The sequence below is a fragment of the Tiliqua scincoides genome, chromosome 2, assembly GCF_035046505.1.
Source record: "Tiliqua scincoides isolate rTilSci1 chromosome 2, rTilSci1.hap2, whole genome shotgun sequence".
Lineage (NCBI taxonomy): Eukaryota > Metazoa > Chordata > Lepidosauria > Squamata > Scincidae > Tiliqua > Tiliqua scincoides.
The window spans coordinates 26979167-27005002 of record NC_089822.1 but is presented as its reverse complement, the minus strand read 5'-3'; the positions used below and the strand labels follow the sequence as shown (position 1 = coordinate 27005002).

General features: G+C 42.5%; 1 protein-coding gene across 1 annotated transcript in view; it reads left to right on the top strand.

Moving 5' to 3' along the window:
- Positions 1-21368, top strand: part of ADAMTS6 (ADAM metallopeptidase with thrombospondin type 1 motif 6) — a 176607-nt gene extending 155239 nt beyond the window's left edge. The window contains exons 19-25 of the mRNA XM_066616074.1: positions 2201-2364; positions 2975-3113; positions 7161-7290; positions 9199-9403; positions 11039-11215; positions 11662-11818; positions 18296-21368. Coding sequence (XP_066472171.1) covers positions 2201-2364; positions 2975-3113; positions 7161-7290; positions 9199-9403; positions 11039-11215; positions 11662-11818; positions 18296-18405 — 1082 coding nt within the window. The 3' untranslated portion in view covers positions 18406-21368. The remainder of the gene's footprint in view (positions 1-2200; positions 2365-2974; positions 3114-7160; positions 7291-9198; positions 9404-11038; positions 11216-11661; positions 11819-18295) is intronic.
- The last annotated feature ends 4468 nt before the right edge of the window (positions 21369-25836 follow it).

Sequence of the window (25836 nt, the reverse complement as noted above, 5' to 3'; positions counted from 1 at the left end):
AGAAGCTAAATGTTCCATAGAGTGTTCTTTCTCCTTCTGTGCCTCAGGGGTTAGAAAGCATCTATGTGGATAACTAAGTTGCCCAATTCTAACTATCTCTCCACACAGCAAGGCAGTGGCGTCAGTGCGGCTACTGCTGAATCCTGCAGGGGAATTTTGACCTCTGGACTCTTCCTCAAGGTAAGGGAACATTTGTTCCCTTGCTCCAGGATAAGCCCCAACAGCTGCTATGAGTTATTCCATGCTGGTATATTGATCCAGGAAGGAGGTCAGGCTTTTGTGGTTGCCACTGCGCCAAACCGGCCCCCTTTTCAGACCCTATCCACCCATCCTCTGGCTCTGTTGTCACTTCATTCTTTCTTCCCCTCCCGGCTTACCTGCTCTGATGGGTGGCCGGTAGTCCAGCAATGCACGTGGGAATGTTCCAGCCTTTTCACTGGCACTTGGATAGCATGCTACTAAGCGTGCTGCTAGAGCACACTTTATGGCTGCATTTCGGCAGCCAGTACTGACGGAATGCATATTCTTCTGGCGCAAAGAGCCCATTGGATTAGTCAGTGTGAGTTTTAGAGCTGACTCCACCTCTTCTTTTGTCCATGCCATGAACACTTGTGACCGGTCAGTGCTTTGCTGGGTGAGAGAATTCTCTTGGTGAGCTGGATCCTGTCTCACCTGGCTCCCAGCCTGTGTCTCTGCAGTGGGCTGCCAGCACCCTTCCTTATGTGAATGGTGTTGGATACATTGATTGTACTGCCAGTGTTGTGCAGTCACTGCTGTACTGCTTAATTTTCCTTAATTTTGTTACGATGGTAGCTTGAAAAACTTCAAGTAGTGTACAATATAAATCACTGGGATTTGGCAACATTTGGCTTACATTCTGTCTATGAATGATGCCTATTAAAGCATTCAATTAAAGCAAACAAAAGGTAAATCGCTCTCTAGATTGTGAACATGCAATATAGTGATTAGGCAAAGTTGCCCCTCTCTGCCCTTTCCCAGTATATGCTTTGTGCATCTTGTATTCCACAAATTTACAGCTCCGTCTTATAGGTGCAATACACTGACAGATCTTGTGATCCATTGTTGCCCTGGCCTCACCACATTCTGTGGTCAGCAGCGTCATGTCAACTGAGAAGTCCTATACTGCCAACGGCAGGCTGCAGATCATCCACCAGAGCTGTTAAAGTGGCAGCAGGGGCAATTAGGGGCTTGGATCATGGTAAGGATGAGACCAGACCAGGGGCGGTTTGGAGGTAGTTGGGGGTGGATCTTGGCAGCAGCTGCATACATTAAGAACCAATCCTCCTTTCCCCATCCCAAACTTCCCCCCTAGTCTCATTGAACGTATACCAGCTAAATAGCTGGTGTAGGTTCAAGAAGACCCATTGAAGGCCAAGCGGCCTATGGGGAGGTAAGTAAAGAAAATTTTTACTTACATCTCCTGGGCCATCTGATCACCTAGATGCAGTGCACCCACTCTCAGCAGCACTGCATGGTCTGCGCTGGCAGAGGATAGGATTGGGCTATTAGATTATTCCAGTTGAAATCTACATGGTTGATTCATTAATTAGAGCATTAATAGCTTGAGTGTACATTTAGTATGATTATAGACTTCTGGTTTTATCTTTTGTGCAGCCACAGACAGCAAAAGTATTGGGGTACAATATTCCATTGTGATGTGAACTTTGTTATATATGCAAGTATCACGTGTCTGAAATACATACTATCAACTAGTGTAGTGATTTGCAACCTTTTTCATCTCATGGCACACTGGCAAGGCACTAAATACTGTTAATAATAATTAATTAATAATAAAATTGTCAAAGCACACTATCAGTTTTTTGACAGTTGACAAGGCACACCACAGTGACAGCAGGGGCTTGCATGCTCCAGTGGCCATACTAACAAATGACCCTCCCCTAAACTCCAGGGCACAGCTGAACATCATCCGCAGCACACCAGTGTGGCATGGCACAGTGGTTGAAAATGGCTGAACCAGTGATTATTTTATTCAAATAAAATATGGGTTTATTTAACCCATTTTGCTTTAAAAAAATTACCGTGCAAAATTCAATAATTAACAAGCAGCCTTATGCAAAATCAACAGGTCCAATAGTATGCAACTTATTTAGTTAGCTATAATGTATCTTATATGTATGTGCTACTTCCTTTGTTGAGGTATTTTGTAATTCTTTTAAAGCATTAAAATCTGAAGAAGATGACTATTATATTAATGGTGCCTGGACTATCGACTGGCCCAGAAAATTTGATGTTGCTGGAACAGCTTTCCATTACAAGAGGCCAGCAGATGAACCAGAATCTTTGGAAGCTTTAGGTCCTACTTCAGAAAACCTCATAGTCATGGTAAAATATTTTTTTTTATAACACGCATGTTAGTGTCTACAGTGCTGCTATTGAAAATGGAAAAAAAATACATGGAAAAACAGTTCAGACTGAGGTGTGGACTCCATTGGATACATTGGTCTTCCAGGAGCATGATTTCCAGTCTTATAACCCCTTTTCCCATGTTGTTAAGGAACCATGAAACATATGAACATTTTTTTAACAGTCTTGTTGGATCATGTCAATAGTCCATCTAGTCCAGCATTCTGTTTCCCACAGTGGCCCACCAACTGCCTCTAAAGAGCATTAGGAATAGGCATTCTGCCACTGAACTTGGGGGTAGCACTAAGCTATCATGACTGGTACCATTTATAGACTTACAGCCTAATCCCAAGCAGGTCAACTCAAAAGTAAGTCCCATTATGTTCAATGGGGCTTACTCCCAGGAAAGTGTGCATAGGGTTGTAGCCTTATTTTTCATGACTTGCCCAAACTCCTTTTAAAGTCATTCAAGCTGGAAAAATCTGCATATCCTGGAAGTAAAGTTCTAATTCAAATGAAGTATTGATTTAAGTGTCATTGCATTCTTTTCAAGTGTTTTAATGGTATAACCAGTTATTTTCAACTGCAGATTTTACTACAGGAGCAGAACCTGGGAATAAGATATAAATTCAACGTTCCCATCTCTCGCACAGGCAGTGGTGACAATGAAGTTGGTTTTACATGGAATCATCTATCTTGGTCAGAATGTTCTGCCACTTGTGCTGGAGGTAAGATATTTTATAACAAAGATGGAAGATGTGCTAGATGTAAAACACATTTCAGTTAAGTTGAACTAATAGCCCAATCCTGTCAGACCCTATCATTGCTTTATGGTGTCATGAAAGGCCTTGCAGTCGTGCACTTCCAGGCCAGCACTACAGATGGTGGGGGAAGTTCCTGCATGCAGCAGCAGTCAAGAGAAACTCTGCAATTGCCAGAAAGTCAGCAGGGGAAGGGAGGGGAGGGGGTGTGTTGGAGACAGGAGGGGCTGGCACCCTGGGGGGTGACTATCATTGGATACTGTCCCCTAGGGATTAAGCTGACACAGCTGCTTTGCCAGCTAAAGAGCTGACACAGGTCTGAGGAGATCCATTGGCAGTCAAGGAGCTTATGGCTTCCTGATCTGTCCTTCTACCACCATAGCATGCAGTGCAGCCTGTTTTGGTGTGGCTATATGCTATGGTGGAGGAAAGGATAGGATTGGACTGTCAGAATTTTATTTTCAGACATTATTGAAATTTAAATGTTTTTTTTCTCCTATGTATTTCTTTATGTGTTTTTTTTGTTTCAATTTTCTACCATTTTTATGTGGAGAGAGTACATGATTTGCATGCAGTAGGTCCCAGGTTCAATCCCTGCCATCTCCAAATAAGGCTAGAAAAGACCCCTGTGTGACAATAGGAGTGGCACCAGAGGACAGGTGCACATGCTGGGGGGTTTTTACATTTTACATTACATCTAATGTAATCAGCCTCCTCCCAGTGGTGAAACAAGGTCCCACATATTGCTAAGAAAATCAAGAGGTGCTACACAACTGTATTTTTAGGCATATTCCCAGGGACACAGAGAGGATCCCTGAGACCAAACTGATTGGTTGCAGGGGGAATACAGTTTGCTCAGGCACTTCTCCCCCATTCAGGTTGTTCTTCAGGGACCGAACAAGCAGATTGGCCAGGGGTGTTGAAGAAGGAGGGACTGTCTTTGGCAGGCTGCCCTCTGCTTGCTTGCTTACATGGGTCGTTGGAAGAAACAACCAAAACTTGTACAGGCAGTTCTTCTTCCCCATCTCATCTCTGGTTCCCAGGTCATCTTTATGCAGAGTGGCCAAGGCAGGGTAGCCAGCAGCAGCAGCTGAGCCACCTAGGTGTCACTGCAGTTACGGTCAATGACAGTAAGCCAGGGAAGCAGATGGGCAGGCAAAGAGGATGAGAGAGAAGCCACAAGAAAGAGAGTGACTGTGGGGTTGGGGGAAGATCCATCCATGTGCACAGGGCCTAGAAATACCTATCAACCAAGGGCTTGGAGCAATCTAGTGCCAACCCTGTCTGAAACCTTGGATTGCTGCTGTCAGTCACTATGAATAATAATGATCTAGATCAGCAGTTCCCAACCTTATCAGCACACAACCCACCTTGCTCTCTGTGATGAATCATGATTCTCCTGGTGGTGCCAGGGAAGCCTCTTTTGGGTCACACTGAGCCAGCCACCCATTCAGAATGGCCCACAGAAGCCTCCAAAAGTTACATCTGATTTTTGGAGGCAGAAGAAGTTGTCTGAAAACTGGAAGTGGCTTTCAGAGGCTTCTGTGGCCCATTCCGAGGCTCATGGAGGCCAGTAGAATGGGTGGCCAACGCAGCACAACTTGGAAGAAGCCTCTGGAACTGCTTAATGCCTCTGGAATGGCTCCTATTTGGAGCCATTTGTACACAAAGGCAGGCAGGAAGGCCCTTCTTCTAACCCACCTTACATGGGCTTGCAACCCACCAGTGAGTTGCGACCTAGTTTGGGAAAAGCCAATCTAGTTGAAGCAATGAGTTAACTCTTCTGTAAATCTGAAGATTTGCAAGTGATATAAATGGACTTGCTCTGCAGTTTTCCAGGTTCTTTAAGATATGTTGTATATTCAGAGTTGGTAATTAAAAAGGGTACAGAAGAATTTATGCATGTTTGCTTCAAATCAGCCAATTTGCACACAAACACTGGTTTCCACAAGTGGATTGGCTGGTAAAAAACAGTTGATGGTTGGAAGAAACCTACATCCAATGCCTGGAATTGCACAAGAAGGCCATCACCACTTTAGTAGTGAGGAGGGCACCAACTGCCTAAGAATGAGCTGTGGGGAACCTGCAAGTGCTGAAGCAACTTCATAGCCATCTTTGGTACTTCTCTGTTCTCAAGCTTGGACCAGAGTCTGTTGCCTAAAAATAGTCTCTAGCTTTATTTTTTGTTGTTTTGTTTAATGGAAAATTTACAATAACTTTTCAGTGAGGTAGTAGTGGTATGAAATATATTTAGGCACTTATCATTATTGTACCATAAAGTAAATCCAATAATAAAGGGCTGTGCAAAATAGCTTATTTTTAACTGAATCAACATGTGTTTTGGCTAGTCAGTTCACATCTGGGGTGTCTGTCTTGTTTGGCTTCAAGATTCTTCCCACTGTGAGCCAATAGTCTCCCTGGGTTTATTAAAAATATCCTGCTTTGGACTAAGTAGCAGCCGTCAGTTAAAACTAATACTACAGATCTTGTATTTAAAGTTTTAAATATCCGTCTGCACAACTTTTCAAAAATAAATGTTAGATAGCTGCTGCTCATTGTAAGTTGCTACGTGGAAATATATATGTGGTGAAAGAGCTCTGTTAGAAATGAGAGAGTAGAGAACCCAATCTTATTCCCCCCCATCACAGCCATGCCAAACTGGTGAATGCTGCATCCCTGGTGGGAGGGGTGGACCAGGAGGCTTCAGCAGGAAAAGGGAAATCTCTTACTCCTATGAACCCCTGCCCCACAGTTTAGACCTGTGCCAGCAAGTTTGCCAGCACAAGTCTAAGGAAAGAAAGGAGGTGGGGAAGCTTCTGCTGGAGAGAATAAGATCTGGCATGGGCCATCCGTGTCTGGTCCTCCCTCTCCCATGGTCTCCTCACTCCCCATTAAACCTTTCTTGCCCCCTCCCCACCTCCGTTCCAGTCTCCTGCCACCCCTTCCTGCCTCTCCTGTTATCTCTGCTGGTGATCGGGGAATCCTTGGGTGCCAGGGGTGGGAAGACACAGGCCTTCCTGTCAGCACTTGCAGCAGTGTGCTGACTCGCATGCTGTTGGAGTGCCTTTTGCGACAGGCACTGACTTCTTTACTGCAGTCATTGCCATTGGAGGAGTCTCACTGCCATTGGGTGGCAAAAGAAAGATCAAGCTGTGAGAGCATTAGACTCTACTAAGTATTAAAAAAAATTTGTTTCAGAAATGTAATTTTGTAATCAAGTTTTTTCTAGGGTAAGAATCTGAAGAATTTAAGCCCCTTCCTACCTTCCACCAGGAAGCTCCTTCCTACCTACCCTTCCTATGCACCGTCTATGCTTTTCATTCACGTGCTTTTCTCACAGTTGAGTTAACCTCCAGTCAGTGGCATTGCTGGAAGGGTGCGGGCAGGGGGGGCGGCCAAGTGATGTGCACAGGGGGTGGTTGACACCACTACTAGCCAAAACTTTTACAGTCTTGGTATGTTTGAATAATACTATCATGTTATATATCATTTAGTGCATAATTTCATGCAGGATGCAGTGAAACAAACTGCATTGAAATATCTCTATTCTGTTGTTATAGCTCAAAAACTAGTGGGGGCAGGTCAATGGTGAATTGCCCTGCCCACTGTATGGGAGGAGGTCCATCATGGGAGTGACGCACTGGCCTCCTGATCAGATGACACAAACCCTAGCAATGCCAGTTTCTTTGAAGCCCACTAGAGGAAAAATGGAAAAATATTGACGAACAGCACATCCCACCTGCTTGCGTTTTCATTTAAAGTGCTTTAAATTGAACCGTCCTTCAGATAAAGGCTTTAAGCACTTTTTGGCACTTTAAATTGCACCCTTCTCTCAAATACTTATGGAGGTGTAAGGGTGTAATAGTCTTCCTGTTTTTATAGGCCCAAGCAGGCGGTTTTCCCAGGCAGGCTGTTTGGCTTCATTTGGCTTGATAAGTCACAAGCTATGTAGGCCTGAAATAAGGGAAGGTTAATCACAATCAAAGTGAAAACATCTTAATACCTCTTCCCAAGGTATGCAGAAACAAGAAGTTGTATGCAAAAGGCTGGATGACAGCTCCATTGTACAGAATAAATATTGTGATCCTGATAGTAAGCCACCGGAGAATCAAAGAGCATGCAACACTGAGCCTTGCCCACCTGAGTAAGTACTTAATACTTGATATAATTTATTCATTACTTGTCCATATTTTATTATTATATTACTTTTTGGAAAAATTTGGAAAATACTGTGGTGCAAAATATGACCAATTGTACTTACTGGTTACAAATCTTAGAGGGAGAGAACCAGTTGCAGGTCAAATAAAGAGCAGAATCTAATGGATAATTCATAATAATAACAATTTCCTATATTAAGAAAACGCAATTCAAGTAGTAAGAATACACAATCCTATGCATGTCGGACTTACTCAGAAGTAAGTTTTCAATGCAGCCTGCTTTCAAGCAAGTGTGGATAGGATTTGTTGCCTTTATTTGTCTTTAAGTGTAAGGGTTTTCTTGAAAGCGATACAGTATTGGGTCTGGTCTCAACATTGCATTAACCATTTTGTGATCCTGCAGAGTGCCACTGTGCAGTATGCTTAAAAATATCATGTATTGTACAGTGTGTTTTTAAATTTCAAATGGTTCCCTTGTGAAACCTTGTGAAGGTTTAGCACTTCAGATTCAGGAACTTTGGAAGCCATATGAAATCTACGAAGTATGTGAAGCTGTCATCTTATCCAACATGTTGATTTTACCAGTAAAGTGTAATGTTTATTCTACCCTCCCCCCCCCAAAAAAAAAGACACTTGAGAAAATGGAAGTGGAAATAATTGTTCAGTGAAACCAGTTTATATTGAAATTTCATATTTATATGGGGAAAAACCCAAAACAAATATGAAAGACCAAGCCAGAGCACACAGAAGCTCTGTATATTGAAGAGCTATTTTCACTCCAGTGCTTTATTGACCACCCCAAAATACTGATGATTAGTCTCCCTCTGGCCAAATGCTGCCTGCTGCTACCATTATCTGCCCACCTGGCTTGGCAGCAGAGTAGAAAGAGCACCACTCTCTTCTCCTGTACTCGCTGTATTTGAAAGTTGAAGGAAAGTACAGAAGAGAAAATGTGGAGGAAAGAGGAGTCGCCTAGAGAATTTTATGAACAATGTTCTAGACCACCCCTCTAATCTATCCCCCCCACACACAGACTTTTCCTCCACTCCGTGAGCATGGGAAGAAAAAAGCAAAGTGAAGTCAGACATACCAAAGGCAGCGACAGAGGAGATGAATGCTGACAGCTGTTAATTCGCCACCAAAGGCAACCACCGAAGGCAACCATCCACTACATGGATGGGCTGACCTTGTACATGTCACACATTCTATATGAAAAGCAACACAGTGCGAAAACAGAAAATGCTGTGTGTTGAAGTGTAATGTTTTCACTAGGATAGTATATATTTTCAATAGGTATGACAGTAAGGGTGCAATTCAGAGAAGTACATGGGCTGGTGCAAGTCCCTTGCGCTGGCTCAGGAGGGTTTGCACCTCCTTGTGAGTCGGCAAGGCCGATGCACAGAAGCACGCCAACCTGTGGAGGCTGGCGCAGTCTTGCATTGGCCAACCTCAGCCAACACAAGACTGGAGTGGGTGGGGAGGAGGCTGGAGGGAGGCATTCCCAGAGTGGTGGGTAGGTGGGTGGGGAGCAGGGCTGGAACCTAGCAGTTATGCCAGATCCCAACCCATTCCTGGGGAGCTCGGAGTGGCTTCAAGTTGCTCCGCTCTCCTCGGACTTGCACCACCTCAGGAGGTGGCGCAAGTCCGAGGAGACCCATTGGGTCCAGAGTGACTTACCCAGAGGTAAGGGGAAAAGTTTCCCCTTACCTCTGTCTGCGCCACTTTGGGCCCCTATCCTGCGCTGGATACAGCACAAGCCTTTTGGCTTGCCTGTTCCAGAGCAGGATAGAATTGCACCCTTAATTTCTCTTACGTTCAGTTAGGTGTGTTTGTTACTATGTTAATATCTGTTTAATTAGTTGAATAATTAAATTTTTGTTTCAAATCTTTTTCAGATGGTTTATCGGAGATTGGTCAGAATGCAGTAAAACCTGTGATGGTGGAATGAGAATGCGAACAGTTCTGTGTATCAGAAAGATTGGACCTTCAGAAGAGGAGACTTTGGACAGCAGTCATTGTTTAACACACCAGCCCATTGAAAAGGAATCCTGTAACAACCAGTCTTGTCCTCCACAATGGGTAGCTTTGGATTGGTCAGAAGTGAGTAAACTTATAAATGCGTTAAATACCATATTCCAGGCACATCAGAATTTTTCATTCATTGGCCCATCCAAGTTACCAATTTTTCCCATTGACAGTAAACTACAGGATTTTTAAAAATTTGATGACAAAATGCTAAGGTAAAAATCCAGACTGGCCTGCGGCATGCACATTGCTTAGTCTTCTGGGCATGTTGTGGTGGTGGTGAAGCCTTACTGTTCATACTGCAGCCTCCAGTTTTCACAGCCGATCTTTGCACAGATGTGCCAGGCAGCCACTTTCACTACCCATTGCCCCAGAAGACTCTTGTACCTCAATTTCTAGGGGGATGTGGCTACCCGGTTCAAGTTTGTCCAAAGATTGGCTGTGAAAACTGGAGGCTGGAATACAGAATGGTAAGGCTTTGCCACTGCCATTCCATGCCCAGAAGGCTAATCCTGGTGTACCCGACTGGGGTTTGGAGGCACTCTAGTTTACCTGTTCACAGTGGTTCTCCTTTTTTTATTGTAGCAACTGTTATCCTGCACATGCCTGATCTTGTCTGATCTTGGAAGCTAAGCAGGGTCAGGCCTGGTTAGTACTTGGATGGGAGACTGCCTGGGAATACCGGGTGCTGTAGGCTTATACCATAATCTTTTGAGACTGAAGGTTGCCAACCACTGAAAGATTTGAAAATTTGCAACAAGTTGTGCAGTAATTTGACTTTAGCTAAGCTTATACTCAGCATTTTCATACACTTTTGTGAATTGTCCTCTAGGTCCTGTTCTTCTTGGAATGATATGCCATAACAGAATGCAGTGCTTCAAATCAGATCATACCAGTGTTGAAGCTGCATTCAAGGGGAGTGGCACTGTTAATTCCTGAGTCTTGGACATAATTTTGTTTTTGGGTTGCATTGTTCAGATATGCCACAGCAGCCTTACTATATAAGGAAATATAAGTACATGTGTTGTTTTTTTAAATCTTACCAATAACAAACATCCAAACATAAATAAGAGATAGTAATAATTTTTAAAAATATTTCCACCTTTATTTCAGTTTAAAAATTACTCAAACTAATGATAGTAGTGAAACAATATAAATTTTAAAAAAACATAAAGTACACTAAAACAAGCAGCATTACAACAATAAAAATGAAACAATAAGCATGGAAATACACATTGGTTTTGAAGACCAAACAAATCCACAGGCACATGCATGCTCTGTTTCCCCATCACCACCATCTCTATTTCAAAACTGGCCAGGTGGGGAGAATCTTGGAAGAAGAGGCACAGAAAGGCAGCAATCCTTTTCTTGATCCTCCTGAGTGATTGGGAACAGGACTGCATGGCTTCCTCAACTCCTTCTCCCTGTGCAGTCATGTTCTTTGGCAGCAGCTCTGCAAGAGGAGGAAACCCCTTCTTCCCATATTGCTCACTCTTCACAGAGAATGGATTAGAAAAGGATGGGCAGTGGTTGGGTAGTTTTAGAAACTCATAACTGTTACATTCAGCTATGATACTCAATCTTTAGTTATAGAGGCAGGTGATATTTTTATTCTGGAAGAATGGTTATATGTTTTTGAAGTTTGTCGCTTTTCACATTTTAATTTTTTATAATTAATGTGTAAACTATGTATGTCTCTTTGGTTTCCAGTGTACTCCAAAATGTGGTCCCGGTTTCAAGCATCGTATTGTTCTTTGTAAAAGCAGTGACCTTTCAAAAACATTTCCAGTTGCACATTGTCAAGAAGAAAACAAGCCACCTGTTCGCATGCGCTGCAGCTTAGGCAGATGTCCTCCTCCACGATGGGTTACTGGAGACTGGGGACAGGTAATGAAGGCAGGCTTACTTTGTGAGTTCAAAGATGACTGAGTATAGATACTCAATCATCAATCAATATAGTTATAGAATAGGTGAGTGTCCTATTCCACCCACCACTCACCCCCTTCCCACACTCTGCACACTTACTGGGTCCAGCAGGTGTCCGTCATCTGCTGGCATGCGGACCTGGCCACTCTTGGTGGCGACCAGGCCACAATGTAGTAAGTAGGACTTTGCTTATGGAAGCAGAAGACACTTACCAATTCACATTGTAAAATGTTGCTCAAATAGCCTTTCTGACCCCAATCCATAATAGCCCATAATATCAAGTAGCCTAGTATTTTCTTAGTATGTGAATGAATCCTCTCTGTTCACCATGTTGCTCTTCTATTTAGTTCATAGTATTTGATTTGTTCTGATCTCTTGTTTGTTTCTGTCCCCCTCTTAACTCATAGTGTTCTGCACAGTGCGGTCTTGGACAACAGATGCGGACCGTGCAATGTCTCTCATATACAGGGCAAGCATCCAGCGACTGTTCAGATACTGTTCGACCTCAATCAATGCAACAGTGTGAAAGTAAATGTGACAGTACTCCCATTTCCAATACAGAAGGTAAGTTGGATTTTACTAACTTAATTTAATGCAAAAAAAAAAAAGAAGCACACCAGGTTCCTGAGTTATGAACATCCAAGCAGTGGCGTACCTAGCCCATCTGTCATCTGGGGCAACCTAACATTTTGGCGCCCCCCCATGATTTAATTAATTAATTAAATTTATTATTATTACTGTATTATAGAAGATAGTAATGTAAAAATGGTAGATGAAATAACTTTAGCTTACAAAAACTTGTGCCACATTACTTCGTTAGGGCACAATCCTAAGCAAGCCTACTCAGAAGTAAGTCCTATTGTGATTAATTGGTCCTACTCCCAGGAAAGTTAGTTTAGGATTGCAGCCTTAGGGCCCAATCCTATTCAACTTTTCAGCACCAGTGCAGCTGCAGTGCAATTCCAAAGTAAGGGAACAAATGTTCCCATACCAAATTGTCACAGGGTCGTGAATATTTTACAATCTTGGCACATCTCCCACACACATAGTTCTGTCTTAAGTAGCATTATGAACTCTGAAAATATCTGATCAAAAGCATTCACTCAGAGACAACTGCATCCTAAAGTGTTCTGAATCTTTAAAATGCAATGTAAGAAGTTGCCCATAAATCATAATCCTGAGCACATTTATTTGGAAGCAACACCTCAGTTACCCCCAAAATGGGGATGAAGGCGTTATAATTATACACTAGAAACAAAAAAAACAGCTGTCAGCACTGAGGCTGCAATCCTAACCACACTTACCTGAGAGTAAACCCCATGAAACAAAATAGGACTTACTTCTGGGTAGACCTGGTTAGGATTGTGCCCTGAGTTTGTTAGCAGCACACCTGGAGGGTTTTGGAAAGGGGGGGAAGAAGTGATGAATTTGCTGGGGAGGGGAAGACTTTGTTTTGTGTGTATCTGCTAATTGCACACTGATGCAAACTGAGACCCAGAGGCTGTTTGGTTGCAATCCTAACCTCACTTTCCTGCGAGTAAGTCCCACTGAACACAACAGGGCTTACTTCTGAGTAGACCTAGCTAGGATTGTGTCTTTTGTCTTACAATAGCAGCCAACATGGGAAGTTCCCCCCCAGGAGGCAGGAGGAAAAAGGGGGATGGCTGAAAAGGAATGGGTATTTTTATTTTTTAATCAATTTTTGGAGGCAAAGCCATCAAGAGTGGCTTTTTTTCTTTTTTGAAGGGAGAGGAAAAAGAGAAAGGTGAAGATCCTTGGTAAAGCTGACATAGACCCCATGCCTATGTAGGTCTACTCAGAAGTAAGTTCCATTTGAGTCAATGGGGCTTACTCCCAGGAAAGTGTGGAAAGGATTGCAGCTATACAGAGCAAGATTACAACTCACCTCCAAAGCAGTTGGGGGCTGCTCTCTCTCTCTCTCTCTCTCTCTCACACACACACACACACACACACACACACACACACACACACACACAAACCCCAACATGCAGATGCCACCCCTGTTCCCCCCAGGCAAGACAGAGTAATGCAGGCTGTGGCATTTGGACACCCCCCCCCCCAAGAGCAGGCTGGGCTCCCTCCTTCCCAAGCGGAGGGAAGCACTGTGCTGCCTGTACTAACTCTTCCCTCCCAGTTTGAAGCCTGCCAGTTGTGTGCTCTGTGATGAGATGCAGCACCTCTGTCCCTGCCCAGCCAGCCTTCTCTCCCACCTCCCTTCACCACGCCCTCCCCACCCCACACTGCCCCACCCACCTCATTCACAGCCACAGAAAAGCACCAAGTAGGGAGGCAGCAGGTGCAACTGAGCAGCTACAGCCACCTCTCTCCCCCAGATGCCACGCCTCCCCAAGGAGGCCCCATGCACAGATTGAATACCTCAGCTCTATGTAGTTACCTGGGAGTAAGACCCATTGAACACGATGGGACTTAATTCTGAGTAGACAGAAATTGGCTTAGGGGGCTAGGGCTGCAGAAGCAGGTCAGCTGCTTGGCTAATAGCCATTGGAGAGTCCTGAGTGCCTGTGGAACAATCCCCGTTCTGTACAGCCTCCCTCCCTCATTCACCTCACACAACCTTCTTCCCCTCCCGTCTCCCATTTCCCAGCGCGCCCCTCACCCTGGGCATCTTGGGATTGGACAAGGCTGGAGGAGAGGAGAAGAGTGCAGGGGGTGCCTAGAGGGCCTGAGAGCATTTAGCATTTCTCTGCTTTTCCAGCAGAGATCATGAGCGCCCCTTCTCCTTTAAGAAAAGGACAAACGGGCAGGGAGGGGCTGAGGCTTGTGGAGCCACCCCCAGAGGGTCAGCGATGGGGGGGGCATCTGCCCCGTTTGCCCTGCCCTAGGTCAGCCAGTGCATCCAAGTTACAGACAGCTGCACTGGCACTTTCAAACCGTTGTGGTGCTTTTGTGCATGCACAATAATGCTGGGCTGGCAAAAGCCAACTGATTCAATCTACATGCATTCCAACTTCTGGACAGATCTCCAGAATGGAACCAGTATATATGTGAGTGACTTAAGAACATAAGAAGAGCCCTGCTGGATCAGGCCAAAGGCCCATCTAGTCCAGCTTCCTGTATCTCACAGTACCCAACCAGATGCCTCAGGGAGCACCCAAGACAAAAAGATAATTGCATCGTGTTGTCACCCCTTGCACCTGGCCTTCTGAGGTAGCCTCTTTCTAAAACCAGGAGGTTGCACAAACCAATCTTGTAGGTTGTAACCTGTGATGGACTTCTCAGCATCCAGGCCAGATGCCATTGCCACATTCTGTGGCAAGGAGTTCCACAGACTAATGACATACTGGGTAAAGCAATATTTTCTTTTGACTGTTCTAACTCTCACCACACTCAATTTTAGTGGATGTCTCCTGGTTCTGGTGTTGTGTGAGAGGGAAAAGAACACCCCTCTATGCACTCTATATATCCCCTGCATAATTTTGTATGTTTCAATCATATCCCCACAGGTATCTTTTTTCTAGACCAGCGTTTCTCAACCAGTGGTAACTGTACCACTGGTAGTACTTGACTAGTACCACTGGTGGTACTTGATGTGTCCAGTTGTACATATGGGACTCCCAGACCCTCCCCTGGCAGCTAAACCAGCAACACAATGTGACAAGCAGCAGTAGGAGGCTCGGCTCAGAGGTCCGAGCTCCAGCATGCACTTTTTGTATGCTTGAAAAAGCCCTCCCGTCCACTCTGAGACTCTTAACTATGTTTGTCACATTGCATCTGGTCTGCTAATGTAGAAGTAAAAGGCAATGACATCATTGCCAGTTATTTCCAGTGGTACTTCCAATATATGGACCACGCAAAGTGGTACAGCAGGGGATAAATGTTGAGAAACACTACTCTAGACTAAAGAGCTCCAAACGCTGTAGCATTTCCTCGTAAGGGACGTGTCCAGTAACCATTTTTGTCCCTCTCTTCTTCGCTTTTTCTACTTTCACTATGTCCTTTTTGAGATTGGCAATCAGACCTGGATGCGATACTCCGGATGTGGCCTTACTGTTGATTGTACAATGGCATAATAATATTGGCCATTTAATTTTCCTTGTTAATTATCCCGAGCATGGAATTGGTTTTCTTCAGCACCGCCACAGACTCAGTCGACACTTTCATTGAGTTGTCCACCAACTCCCAAGGTCTCTTTCCTTATCCATCACAAAACTCATTAGCCTATATGCGAAGTTTTTTATTTTTTGCCCCAGTGTGCATTACTTTACACTTACTTACACTGAGGTAATTACATTACTTACTTGCCATTTTGCTGCCCATTCTCCCCAGTTTGGAGAGATCCTTCTAGAGCTCTTCACAATCCCTTCTGGTCTTCGCTATCCAGAAAAGTTTAGTGTCATCCACAAATCTGGCCACCTTCCTGCTTATCCCTGTCTCCAGATCATTTATGTACAAGTTGAAAGGCACTGGTCCCAGGACAGATCCTTGGGGCACACCAGTTTTCACCTCTCTCCATTGTGAAAAATGTCCATTGACACCTACTCTCTGTTTCCTGGTCTTCAACCAGTTTAAATCCATAAAAGGACCTGCCTTCTTATTCCCTGACTGTGGAGTTTTCTAAGCAGCCTTTTTGGCACGGCTGCACCACCGGGGGGGGGGGGGGGGCTCCTAATTATCATGTGATAATATACAGCAAGGGAAGCATGTACTGTTGGACCTTGATATCTGCAGGGAATCTGTTCCGGAACCCCCCATGGATACTGAAATCCACAGATACTGTGGTCCACATGTAAAGCTATTTAAAAGAGCCATTCCTTCCTTCGTGTGGCTACACCACATGGTTTCCAAGACTGTAGAGCTCTTTTTAGTCCTTAAAAGATGCACTTCCAGGTCAAGCAGAGATTCTTTGCAATGCATTCTGGAGCAAACCTGCGTGGAGGAAGGATCCTCAGTGTGACCTGGAAGTGGGTCTTTAAGATCTAAAAAGAGCTCTACAACCTTGCAGTTTGACTGTGCAAAGTTTGGAAACAGGGTTTTGTTGCTTTTTTATTTTTTTTAAAATAGCTTTACACATGGACCCCAGTATCCACTGGCATCCATGACAAGTCAAAACTATGACTGTTGGACCTGTGGATCCACCCATATGTGTATAGCTATAGTTTATATTCCTGAATCTCAAATGAAGTCAGAATGAATTTTAATTCTCCCTCTTTCTCTTAAATCAAATGACTAGTATGACGTTGTTTTGTTTGAAATTAGATTCATCTAGTGTAAGCAGTAGCTTTCATTTTGAATCCAATAAATGATTAGCAGATTTTGCCTCCTAGTTATAACTTTGTACAGAGCATCTACAACATGTGTGGAATGCACAGTATTCAGTCTGTTGGAATGAAATGCTTGCATCAGAGCCATCCTGATAAAATTATACAGTGTTGACTTTTACAATCTGTAACTATTAGTCCTTAAATGAACCAAAACAAAGATCTAGAGTTGTAAGGATGGATGAAATAAAGTGATGACATCTTCTGAGTTAATATCTGCTCTAGCTCATTGTTGTACAATCATTTAACAGAAGAATTAGAGCATTGTAGGCCAGGTCTTGGCAGGCTATCATTGATGATGGTAACATTACATTTGTTGTTCAGAATATTTGATATAGCCCAAGAATTACTTTTATAAAAAGTACAGATGGGAGCTGTATCCAGGTTTTGCATGGTCACCTGAAATTGTATCTTTGGTACAGTTCCATCTGTTTTTGACAGGCTTCAGTTATGTGCTGTGTTTAAGATATTTCAGTAGCCAAGCTGTTACTTTAAAATTACATGCTCTTCAATAGCACTATATTTAAAAGTCACTTCAGTCAGATCCTGAATTTAGGAAAAGGAATAAGTAATATTTTGATTTTTTGAAACCAGACATCTGTCTAATAACATTTATTAGTCTAATTTATGCATTTCTGTGGATAAGGGCGCAATCCTAACTCCTTATGTCAGTGCTTTCCAGCACTTTCCAGCACTGACATAAGGGCAATGCAGCTCTGAGGTAAGGGAACAAACATTCCCTTACTTTGTGGAGGCCTCTGTGAGTGTCACCCAACTGCAGGATGCAGCACATGTCCTATTCGCACCGCTATGCCAGTGCTGGAAAGCACTGACATAAGGGGTTAGGATTGCACCCCAAATGTTCTTACTTCGGAACAGGTGTAGGACTAACCGGCACAGACCAAGGAAACATGTTCTGCCTTCCCTCAGACCAACATAAAAAATTCCCACCTCTGACCATAAACATGGTTAAGGGATAGAACAGCATCAGAGAAATCCACTCTTTGCTGTATCCTAAATGGCAACATATTTACTTAGGAACTCTCATCTCCTTCAGGAAACTCAGGGCACAATCCTAACTTGCACTGGAACAGGCAGGCCGAGTGCCTGGAGTGGGCTGGAGTGCAACTCAGGGTAAGGGGTTTTTGTCCCCTTACTCGTTTTGCACACGAGCCATTCTGAGGAGCTACTTGGATCAGCACCAGCGAAATAGCTGGCAGAGATCCAAGCAGACCAGTGTAACGCCAGACTGGCCATGAGGGGGGTTAGGATTCAGCCTAATTTGCCCAGGCCAGTCCCACTCCCTTGCCGGTCCACCCTCTCCCACCCAAAAATCACCCCTGTTCCAACCTCCTACCCCTTATGCTGGCCTGCCTAGGCCAGCACAAACTCACCTTCTCTGGGGCTGGATTCAGCTCCAGCAAGCCAGCATACGTTTGGGTGCTGGCCTAACTGGCTCCCAAGTATCCATGAACATGCTTGACGGTATTTTCGCAACACTTGGGAGCCAGCGCAAGGGACCTGGACCAGAGCTTGGAATGCTCTGCCCTTTATTTGGACATTGCTTTTGGGCAAGATTATATGAATTTTTAAAATTTCAATTTTAAAATTACTTTTTATGCAATACCAGAATGAGGTTGATACAGAGGATCAATAGAGAGACAACTTCATCAATCTTGTTTGTTTTATTTGTTGCTTTTTAAAATTTATGTTACTATTTTGCCTTGTATTTGTCCAATAGAATGCAAAGATGTGAACAAAGTGGCTTATTGCCCACTGGTGCTGAAGTTCAAGTTCTGTAGTCGAGCATACTTCAGACAGATGTGCTGCAAGACCTGCCAAGGACATTGACCTGCAGAAATTGAAAGTTCCTTGCTATTTCATTGTGGAAATGTGTCCATCAGATCGCTGCACAGTGGAACGAGACAGATGTCCTTGTAAACGCATCACCCTGTGGAAAATGTAACCACTGGTCAGCCCCAGCTGACAGAATTTCAATATTATTTTAACTTCTGTGAAGTGGGATTTATTCATCCAAAGTGCTGGACACAGTATAAGGAGGGCATGCCAAATTGGAAAAATACACACAGTACATACAGAGTAACTTATGGTAGAACATATGTGTACTTTTGACTAAATCCAATAGTCTGTTTACCTCCTTGGACCATTAAGATAATTTTTATTATGGACTTAGCAATGACACTGAATCCATTTGTATTTAATATTGTTAAAAATGTAGCTGTTATGGTTTGGTCAACTACAGAAGAAGAAGAATTAAAAGAATCTTGTCATAGCTTATAATTAATAACTATTTTATCTTACTACACAGCACCACAACTTAAGTTAAAGAAGTGGGCTTGGGAATATTATTTTAGAAACAATTATAAACCAGAAGTAAAAGAAATGTATTTTCCTTTGTTTCATCTAATTCTCTACAGAAGAAATCATATTTCATGAAGACTGCTGTGAGCCATATCTAAAGCTAAGCAAAACTAGAATGCTGAGGAACATATTGTTAAAGATGCATCAATTATTGCTTGGGTGCATCAAACAACAAAGAAGTATGTGCTACAGGTTTATAGCCATCTTCCCATTTTACAATTAAATCAGGATTTCCACTGAAAGGGAATATATCAGTACAATGGAAAAGTCCTACTCCAACCATGAAGAATGTTATTTCCTATTATTTAGTTCCTATGTAGAGGATGATTAAGGCTAATATCTTCAGTCACCATTTTTTCACTTCCGAAAGGCATTTTTTCACTACAGAGAGGCATCATTTTACAGACATCTAACTGTTTTGTAACTTTGTGATGACCAATGGTAAACTGACTGTGTTGTGTAGTGCAGTCTTTTGCTGGTTATGCTGAAAATTCCAGTGGGTTTTTGCATTTTTTCCTTCCTTGTTAAAAGGAGAGCATTGATTTATGAGAGACAATGGAAGAGAGAAAATACAGACATATCCACTTTAGAACATTCTTACAAAATAAACAACCAAAGAATACATAACTTATGGGAATAATTTTCAAGTCAAAGTACCATTGCTTTTGTATTCACCATATCAATATATTGACACTCTGAATTGTATTTAAATGTGAAGCCAAGCTCATTGGGTAAAATAGATTCCAGGATCCAGTGTGAGCTAATACTAATGGCCATACTTCTCCCCCATTCCCTGCTTTGTCAGTGACACAACAGAGATAAGGAAAGTGGGTACTTGTTTTATTATTATATTGTACTTGAACACTTGCAGTTTGTAGCAGGTACTTGATGAATGTGCTTTTGTGTCCAACTTGCCTCCTTTGTTGTAGTGCAATTGAGATGATGTGAACACCACCACCTTGTATTAACACTAGCAGTCAAATGGCACTTTTATAAAAAGAATACTCTTTGTGAGACAAGTTCTTATAACATGTATATGACATCTAAATGTCAGTATATTTAATGAATTGCAGTAAACCAAATGTGTTGAACAATATTTACAAATGTGAATTAACAGGAAAAACTGAGAGAGCGAGTATTGTACTACAGAGACAAAAAAAAAACACCCTTAATCTATCAGTGGGTTTTTTCTGTAGCCGATTTACTCATGACCATCAAACTCCTGTCATATTCTACCTCTTGACAGTATGTTTCACTTCCATTCACCATTAAGCAGTGAATTCCATTCCTGACAACTTTGTTTATTTGGAGCCATTCACTGCTCTCAATTCCAATGTACATAGCTCTCACTGAAATTGAAGCTTATAAAAGAAAAATATACACATTTGGGAGTTAATGTATAGACATGAAGAACAGTGTAGCTAATCAGTGAACAACCTTTGTATGTCAGTCTATTAACAAAATATCTTGGTGCTAACATACTTTGGCTAAGTCCAAATATGATAAAAGAGGTAGATGTTGCAAGGGCATTTTCTGGGTAAGAGACTACAATTATCAGACTCTGCTTTGCTCTGAGGCATGAATATATTTATTAATGTTTCTTTCACCTAACCAGAAATAATGGGATTTATTCAAACAAAACTCCTTTTACCTCACTTAGGACATTAACATTGCAAATAGTGTTTCCACAAACACCATTTGCTCTCATTGGTGCTAGAAGACCAGGGAGTCCAATGTTTACTCTGCAGCAAAGAAGAGCACTGAGTTTGAAATTTAAGAAATTCCCAGGAGCAATGTTAACTTGCATTGCTAAAGGGAATGAAACACAGAATGTATTGGGATTACAAATGGACTGACCTGTAACTCCAGACCTGAAATAAAAGCCTAATTACAAGAGGTAAAATCATTAGTTTCCACATCACAGGAATTGCTGCTGCTACACTATAGTCATCTATATAACCTAAGCTAAAATATTAAAAGTATTATATTCCTAAACAATGACAATAGGACCATTTGCATAGGCTACACAGAGATGGAAAGCCTAGGAATTCAGTAGTAGAAATATTAAACTCACAATGTGTTGCAGGTATTTCCATTGAGTAATGCAACCAACTGTAAAGCTATCAACAGATAAAAATAATGCCTACAGTTTAACCTTTCAAACCTAGAAACAGTCCATGTTGGGGGAATCTTTATTAATGGTATGGATATCACATAAGTTGTGTTAACAATACAGAATGAAAAATCTTTCTACTATTGTGAGTAGTTGCTTATTATTTTATATGCAGTATTAATGTGGTACACTGTTACATTGTTATTTTTATTTGCTTTTGTAAATTATATGCTAATTTATTTTCATGTTTCCTAACACTTGTTCTTACATGTCATGCATTTTGCTGCTTGTAACACTTGATGCAGTAAAATTTTACACCAGGCACAGATTTGTTTTTAACATAGATAATTTAGTAAAATAAAACTGCAGTTTTAAAGAATGAGCCTTATAGTCATTTTCTGTTTGCTGACATGCATGTGCAAGAATTTTGAAAGCACAAATATTTACTTTATTGAAAGCATATTTACTTTTTAAGTGAAAGGTTACGTGATCTATTATGTCCCTCTGTTGTCTCACAGTTTTCTCCCCAGCTATGAGTATGCTTGGATACGTTGTGGAAAGGTCATGGGATCCAGCAGTGTTGGTGCTAACAGTTCATTCAGTAACAGGCCAATCCTATACCTGTCTACTCAGATGTAAGTCCCATTATATTCAGTGGGACTTACTCCCAGGAAAGTGTGTATAGTGTTGCAGCCTTGGGCTTTCATGCAGGGCAAAGGAAATTAGGTTAGCCATTAACAGCTATTACCAGATTGTAATCATGGTCCTTTGAGGAGAGGGATGGGGAGATGTGGAGTTTTTGCTACTGTTAGCTTTGGTTTTACCCCCCTGGCTGGCAGGGGAGAATGGCAAGTTAGGGAATTGATGGAACAATAAGATAAACTCTCTGACCTGTCCCACCCGGTTCCACCCTCCCCCTACCCAGAAAATCTCCTCCCACCTTCCCCACACCCTCGCCCTGCTTGGCACTTACCTCCTTTCTGATGATCCTATGTAGCACTGATGGGGCGGCACAGGCCTCCCTGCTGGACCCATTTACTCACGGGGTGGCACAAATATGCCTTATAGCACCAGCAGTGGGGCTGGAGCACCAGCACAGAGGTCTGATAGGATTGGGCTGCCCAACTCCTAAACTCATTCATTGCAATTAAATCCATTTGGACATGTGAAAAAGCCACAAGATCCAATAGAGTTTTTGCTGTTTAACAATTCAGGAAGGCTGGAAAACGAATATGTGAATCTAATCAATAAAACATAAATGTCTGTGAGGACATAAATGTCAGTGGTTCCCAAACTGTGGGTAGGGACCCACCAGTGGGTCATGACCTGATTTTTGGTGGGTCGTGAAGCTGACAAGCTGATAGCCCTTGCTAATTGGGTAAGAGGCACTTTTTCAAGTGGGTGTTCCTTTTTTTAGCAGGGGGAGAGTAACTGGCCCACCTCACCCCAGCACTGTCTGTTCTAGTGGCTGTCTGCTGGTATTCCTTTGCATCTTTTTAGATTGTGAGCCCTTTTGGGACAGGGAGCCATTTAGTTATTTGATTTTTCTCTGTAAACCACTTTGTGAACTTTTAGTTGAAAAGCGGTATATAAATACTGTTAATAATTAATAATAATAGCTGACAAGGAAAATGTATTGAGCCCTTTGGAAAACGAAACTGAGCAGCATGTACATTTACTTGCAAGTAAGTAACCATACCTCAGCTCTTATTAAAGGCCAAACAAAGGGCAATGCAAGATCACCAGAATGGTACCAATCCAGTGAATGTGGAGCTCAACAAACACTCCAGAAACGTTTGCCAACCATAGTAAAAAGTATAAAAACAGAGGCCTGAGCAGCTGGTAAAGTGAAAATTTTTTTAGATGGGTCCCAATAGAGTGTCATTTTAAAAAGTGGGTCCCTGTGCTGAAAGGTTTGGGAACCATTGAACTAATGTATTAAAAGACAGAAAACAAAAAAACCCTGCAGATTTAAATTCGTGAGTACATCTCCCAAAGAATAGTTTTATGTGCCCTACTGAAAATAAGCAATGATGGAGCCGAGCCACTCTTCCTTTCGAGGGCATTCTGTAATCTAGGTGCCACTACCAATTAAATCTTGTCTCCTTCACCCACGCAACATCATCTGATGGTGATGGGAACACTGAGCTGGCCCTGTGATATAGAAAATACTAGGGCAGATTTTAGAAATAGGTGGTTCTTATCACACCCCTAGATTTCAGATATGGTGCAGAAATGTGGTGAACTTTTCATCATCACTCAGCTAGATAATGCAGGTGGGGCCTCGCCTCGTTATCCTTGGGGAATCCGTTCTTGGAATCCCTTGCAGATACCAAAAACTGTGGATAATTAAATCTGCAGTTTTCACTCCTTTAAGCTCTAGGGAGGTGACTGGAGCATAGCTCCAGTTTCCTCTGGAGGGCTTTCTGACGCGTGTAGAGGCCGCATGTGTCCACCTGCAGCCTTCGCAGGCTTCAGAATGCCCTTTTCGGCAGAAATAAAAAAATGCTATTCTGGTTTCCCTGAGGAAACTGGAAGTGATGTTTTGTGCCATGTAAGGAATTCTGAGGCATGGGGAAGCCCTTTATGACATAAAAACATCACTTCTGGAAGTTATAGGAGACCTGAAGTAGCATTTTTTTGGGCTGAAAAGGCCATTCTGAAGCCTGCTGTGGGTGGGCATAGGTGGCCTCTGCAGGCTTCAGAAAGCCCTTCAGAGGGGACCGGAGTTGTGCTCTGGTTGCCTCCAGAGGGCTTAAAGGAGTAAAAACTTCATTATCTACGGTTTTTGGTATCTGCAAGGGGATCCAAGAACGGATTCCCCAAGGATAATGAGGCCCCACCGGATTATCCAGCTGAGTGATGATGAAAAGTTGACCACGTTTCTGCACCTGATCTGAAATCTAGGGGAGTGATAAGAACCACCTATTTCATTATCCATGGTTTTCACCTCTGGAGGGCTCAGGTTGGGCCAAGTCTTGCTTGAGTAAGGTGCATTTGTGAAACAACTCCTATTTGCTGGAAACATTTGCATGTCTGTATCAAGCTGACATCATATAGATTTCCTTTAAATTACTTCCAAAAAATTCTGGATCTATATGCCTTGATAAATCATACTTTATTGTATATTTGTATTTTATATTGAATCAAAACAAAAGTAGTGTTCTAAAAATTACTCTTCCATAATATTCTATATTTTAGTGAATATGCCCATCTTCACTGACTTCACACATTCATACACACGTGTAGGCATTCTTTTTTTGCTTTGCTTTTTGTTATTTTTTAATTAAAATGTTAAAAAAGAAGAGCAGCACTTCCAAAGATGTTCGACTATAAATGAATAAGCTACACCATACGTATTCTTCCATTCTCCAAAATATATTATTTGCCATTTTAATGCATGTTAGGTTGCCAAACATGAAAAATAAAGTTTGAAAAAGGGCATCTACTTTGATTAATATCCCAGTAAATAAGCACTGAAAAGCCACCCTGATTAAAGCATCTTTGGCTGACCAGATAATCCACTCCTGCCCCAGTGCACAAATTTGATTTACAGCACATTTCAAAATATTTATATTTTTTTCAGGGTTTCCATCATTCCCTCAGCCAATACCCTGCTGTGTTTGAAAATGTCTGGACAGTAATTGTCATTGTTTGCACAGCTATTTTGGAAAATAGCAAGCATCGTGGCATTTAGCAGAGTCAGGAATGCAGTTACCAATTTTGTATACATGATCCAAGTGACCTCCTGGCTTCAGAAGCTTAAAAACTCTATAGGAAAAGAGGTTGAACAGCAGCAAATGTTTGTTTAATTTTTGTCTGTAGTTGGTCAGTGGTAGGTGACTTATGTTCTAGCCAAATTGGCAAAAGTGCAATTAGTTTAACAATTCCTTATATGTACATAACAGTGCTAAAACAAATATACAAATAAGCCCAGGATTCCTTTGGATGGATACTGATCCACTTTTGTTCACAAGAATATCTGGTGTATCAGTGGCTTGCTGTCAAACAGCAATGGGTGGGGGAAATTTGGTCTCTCCCCCCCCCCCCTTTTCCTATATGTTTCCCCTGGTTTGGCCTTTTTGTCAACTCTCCAAAGATTTCATATAGATTTTGTTTTGTCCGTTTTGATAGTTCTCCCTTTGATTGCCTGGTTAGTGGTTACTGCATTTGCTGTTCATTTCTTATTTTGGTTGCACAGTAGTATTTGGTTGTACAAAACGGCAAGTGACAGAACAGTAAGATATACTCGCTGGCCCGTCCCACCCTGTTCCGCCCTCTCTTCACTCTCCACCTACCCAGAAAATCGCACACTCTCCCCACACTCTTGCGCTGCTTGCCGTTTATCTCCCTTTTGATGGCCAGGGGTTCCTGTGATGGGGCGGCACAGCCTCCCTGCTGGCGCCGTTTACTCACGGGGTGGCACAAATATGCCTTATGCCACACCCTTTAATTTTGTATATGCCACCCTGCATCCCCATTGAGAAGGGAGGATATATCTTTTAAAAATAAATATAATTTGGAATGGAAATGCTGCAGTGATAAGCACCCCCAATCTGCCACTCAGTCTGTACAATTAGCAGATAATGTGCATAAGATGTAAATTAGACTGCCTGGATTTGGTGAACTGAAATATGACAGTTCTAGCTCTGGGCTGCTGGGGAGTAAGGGGTTTCCGTTTTTCAGGCTCTCCCTTATTCCTCACCTTCAGGCATGCCTCAGGAAAGACCCACCAATGTATTAAAAAAAAGAAGCCAAATCTTCAGTAAGCAGCATGGAAGCTGAGG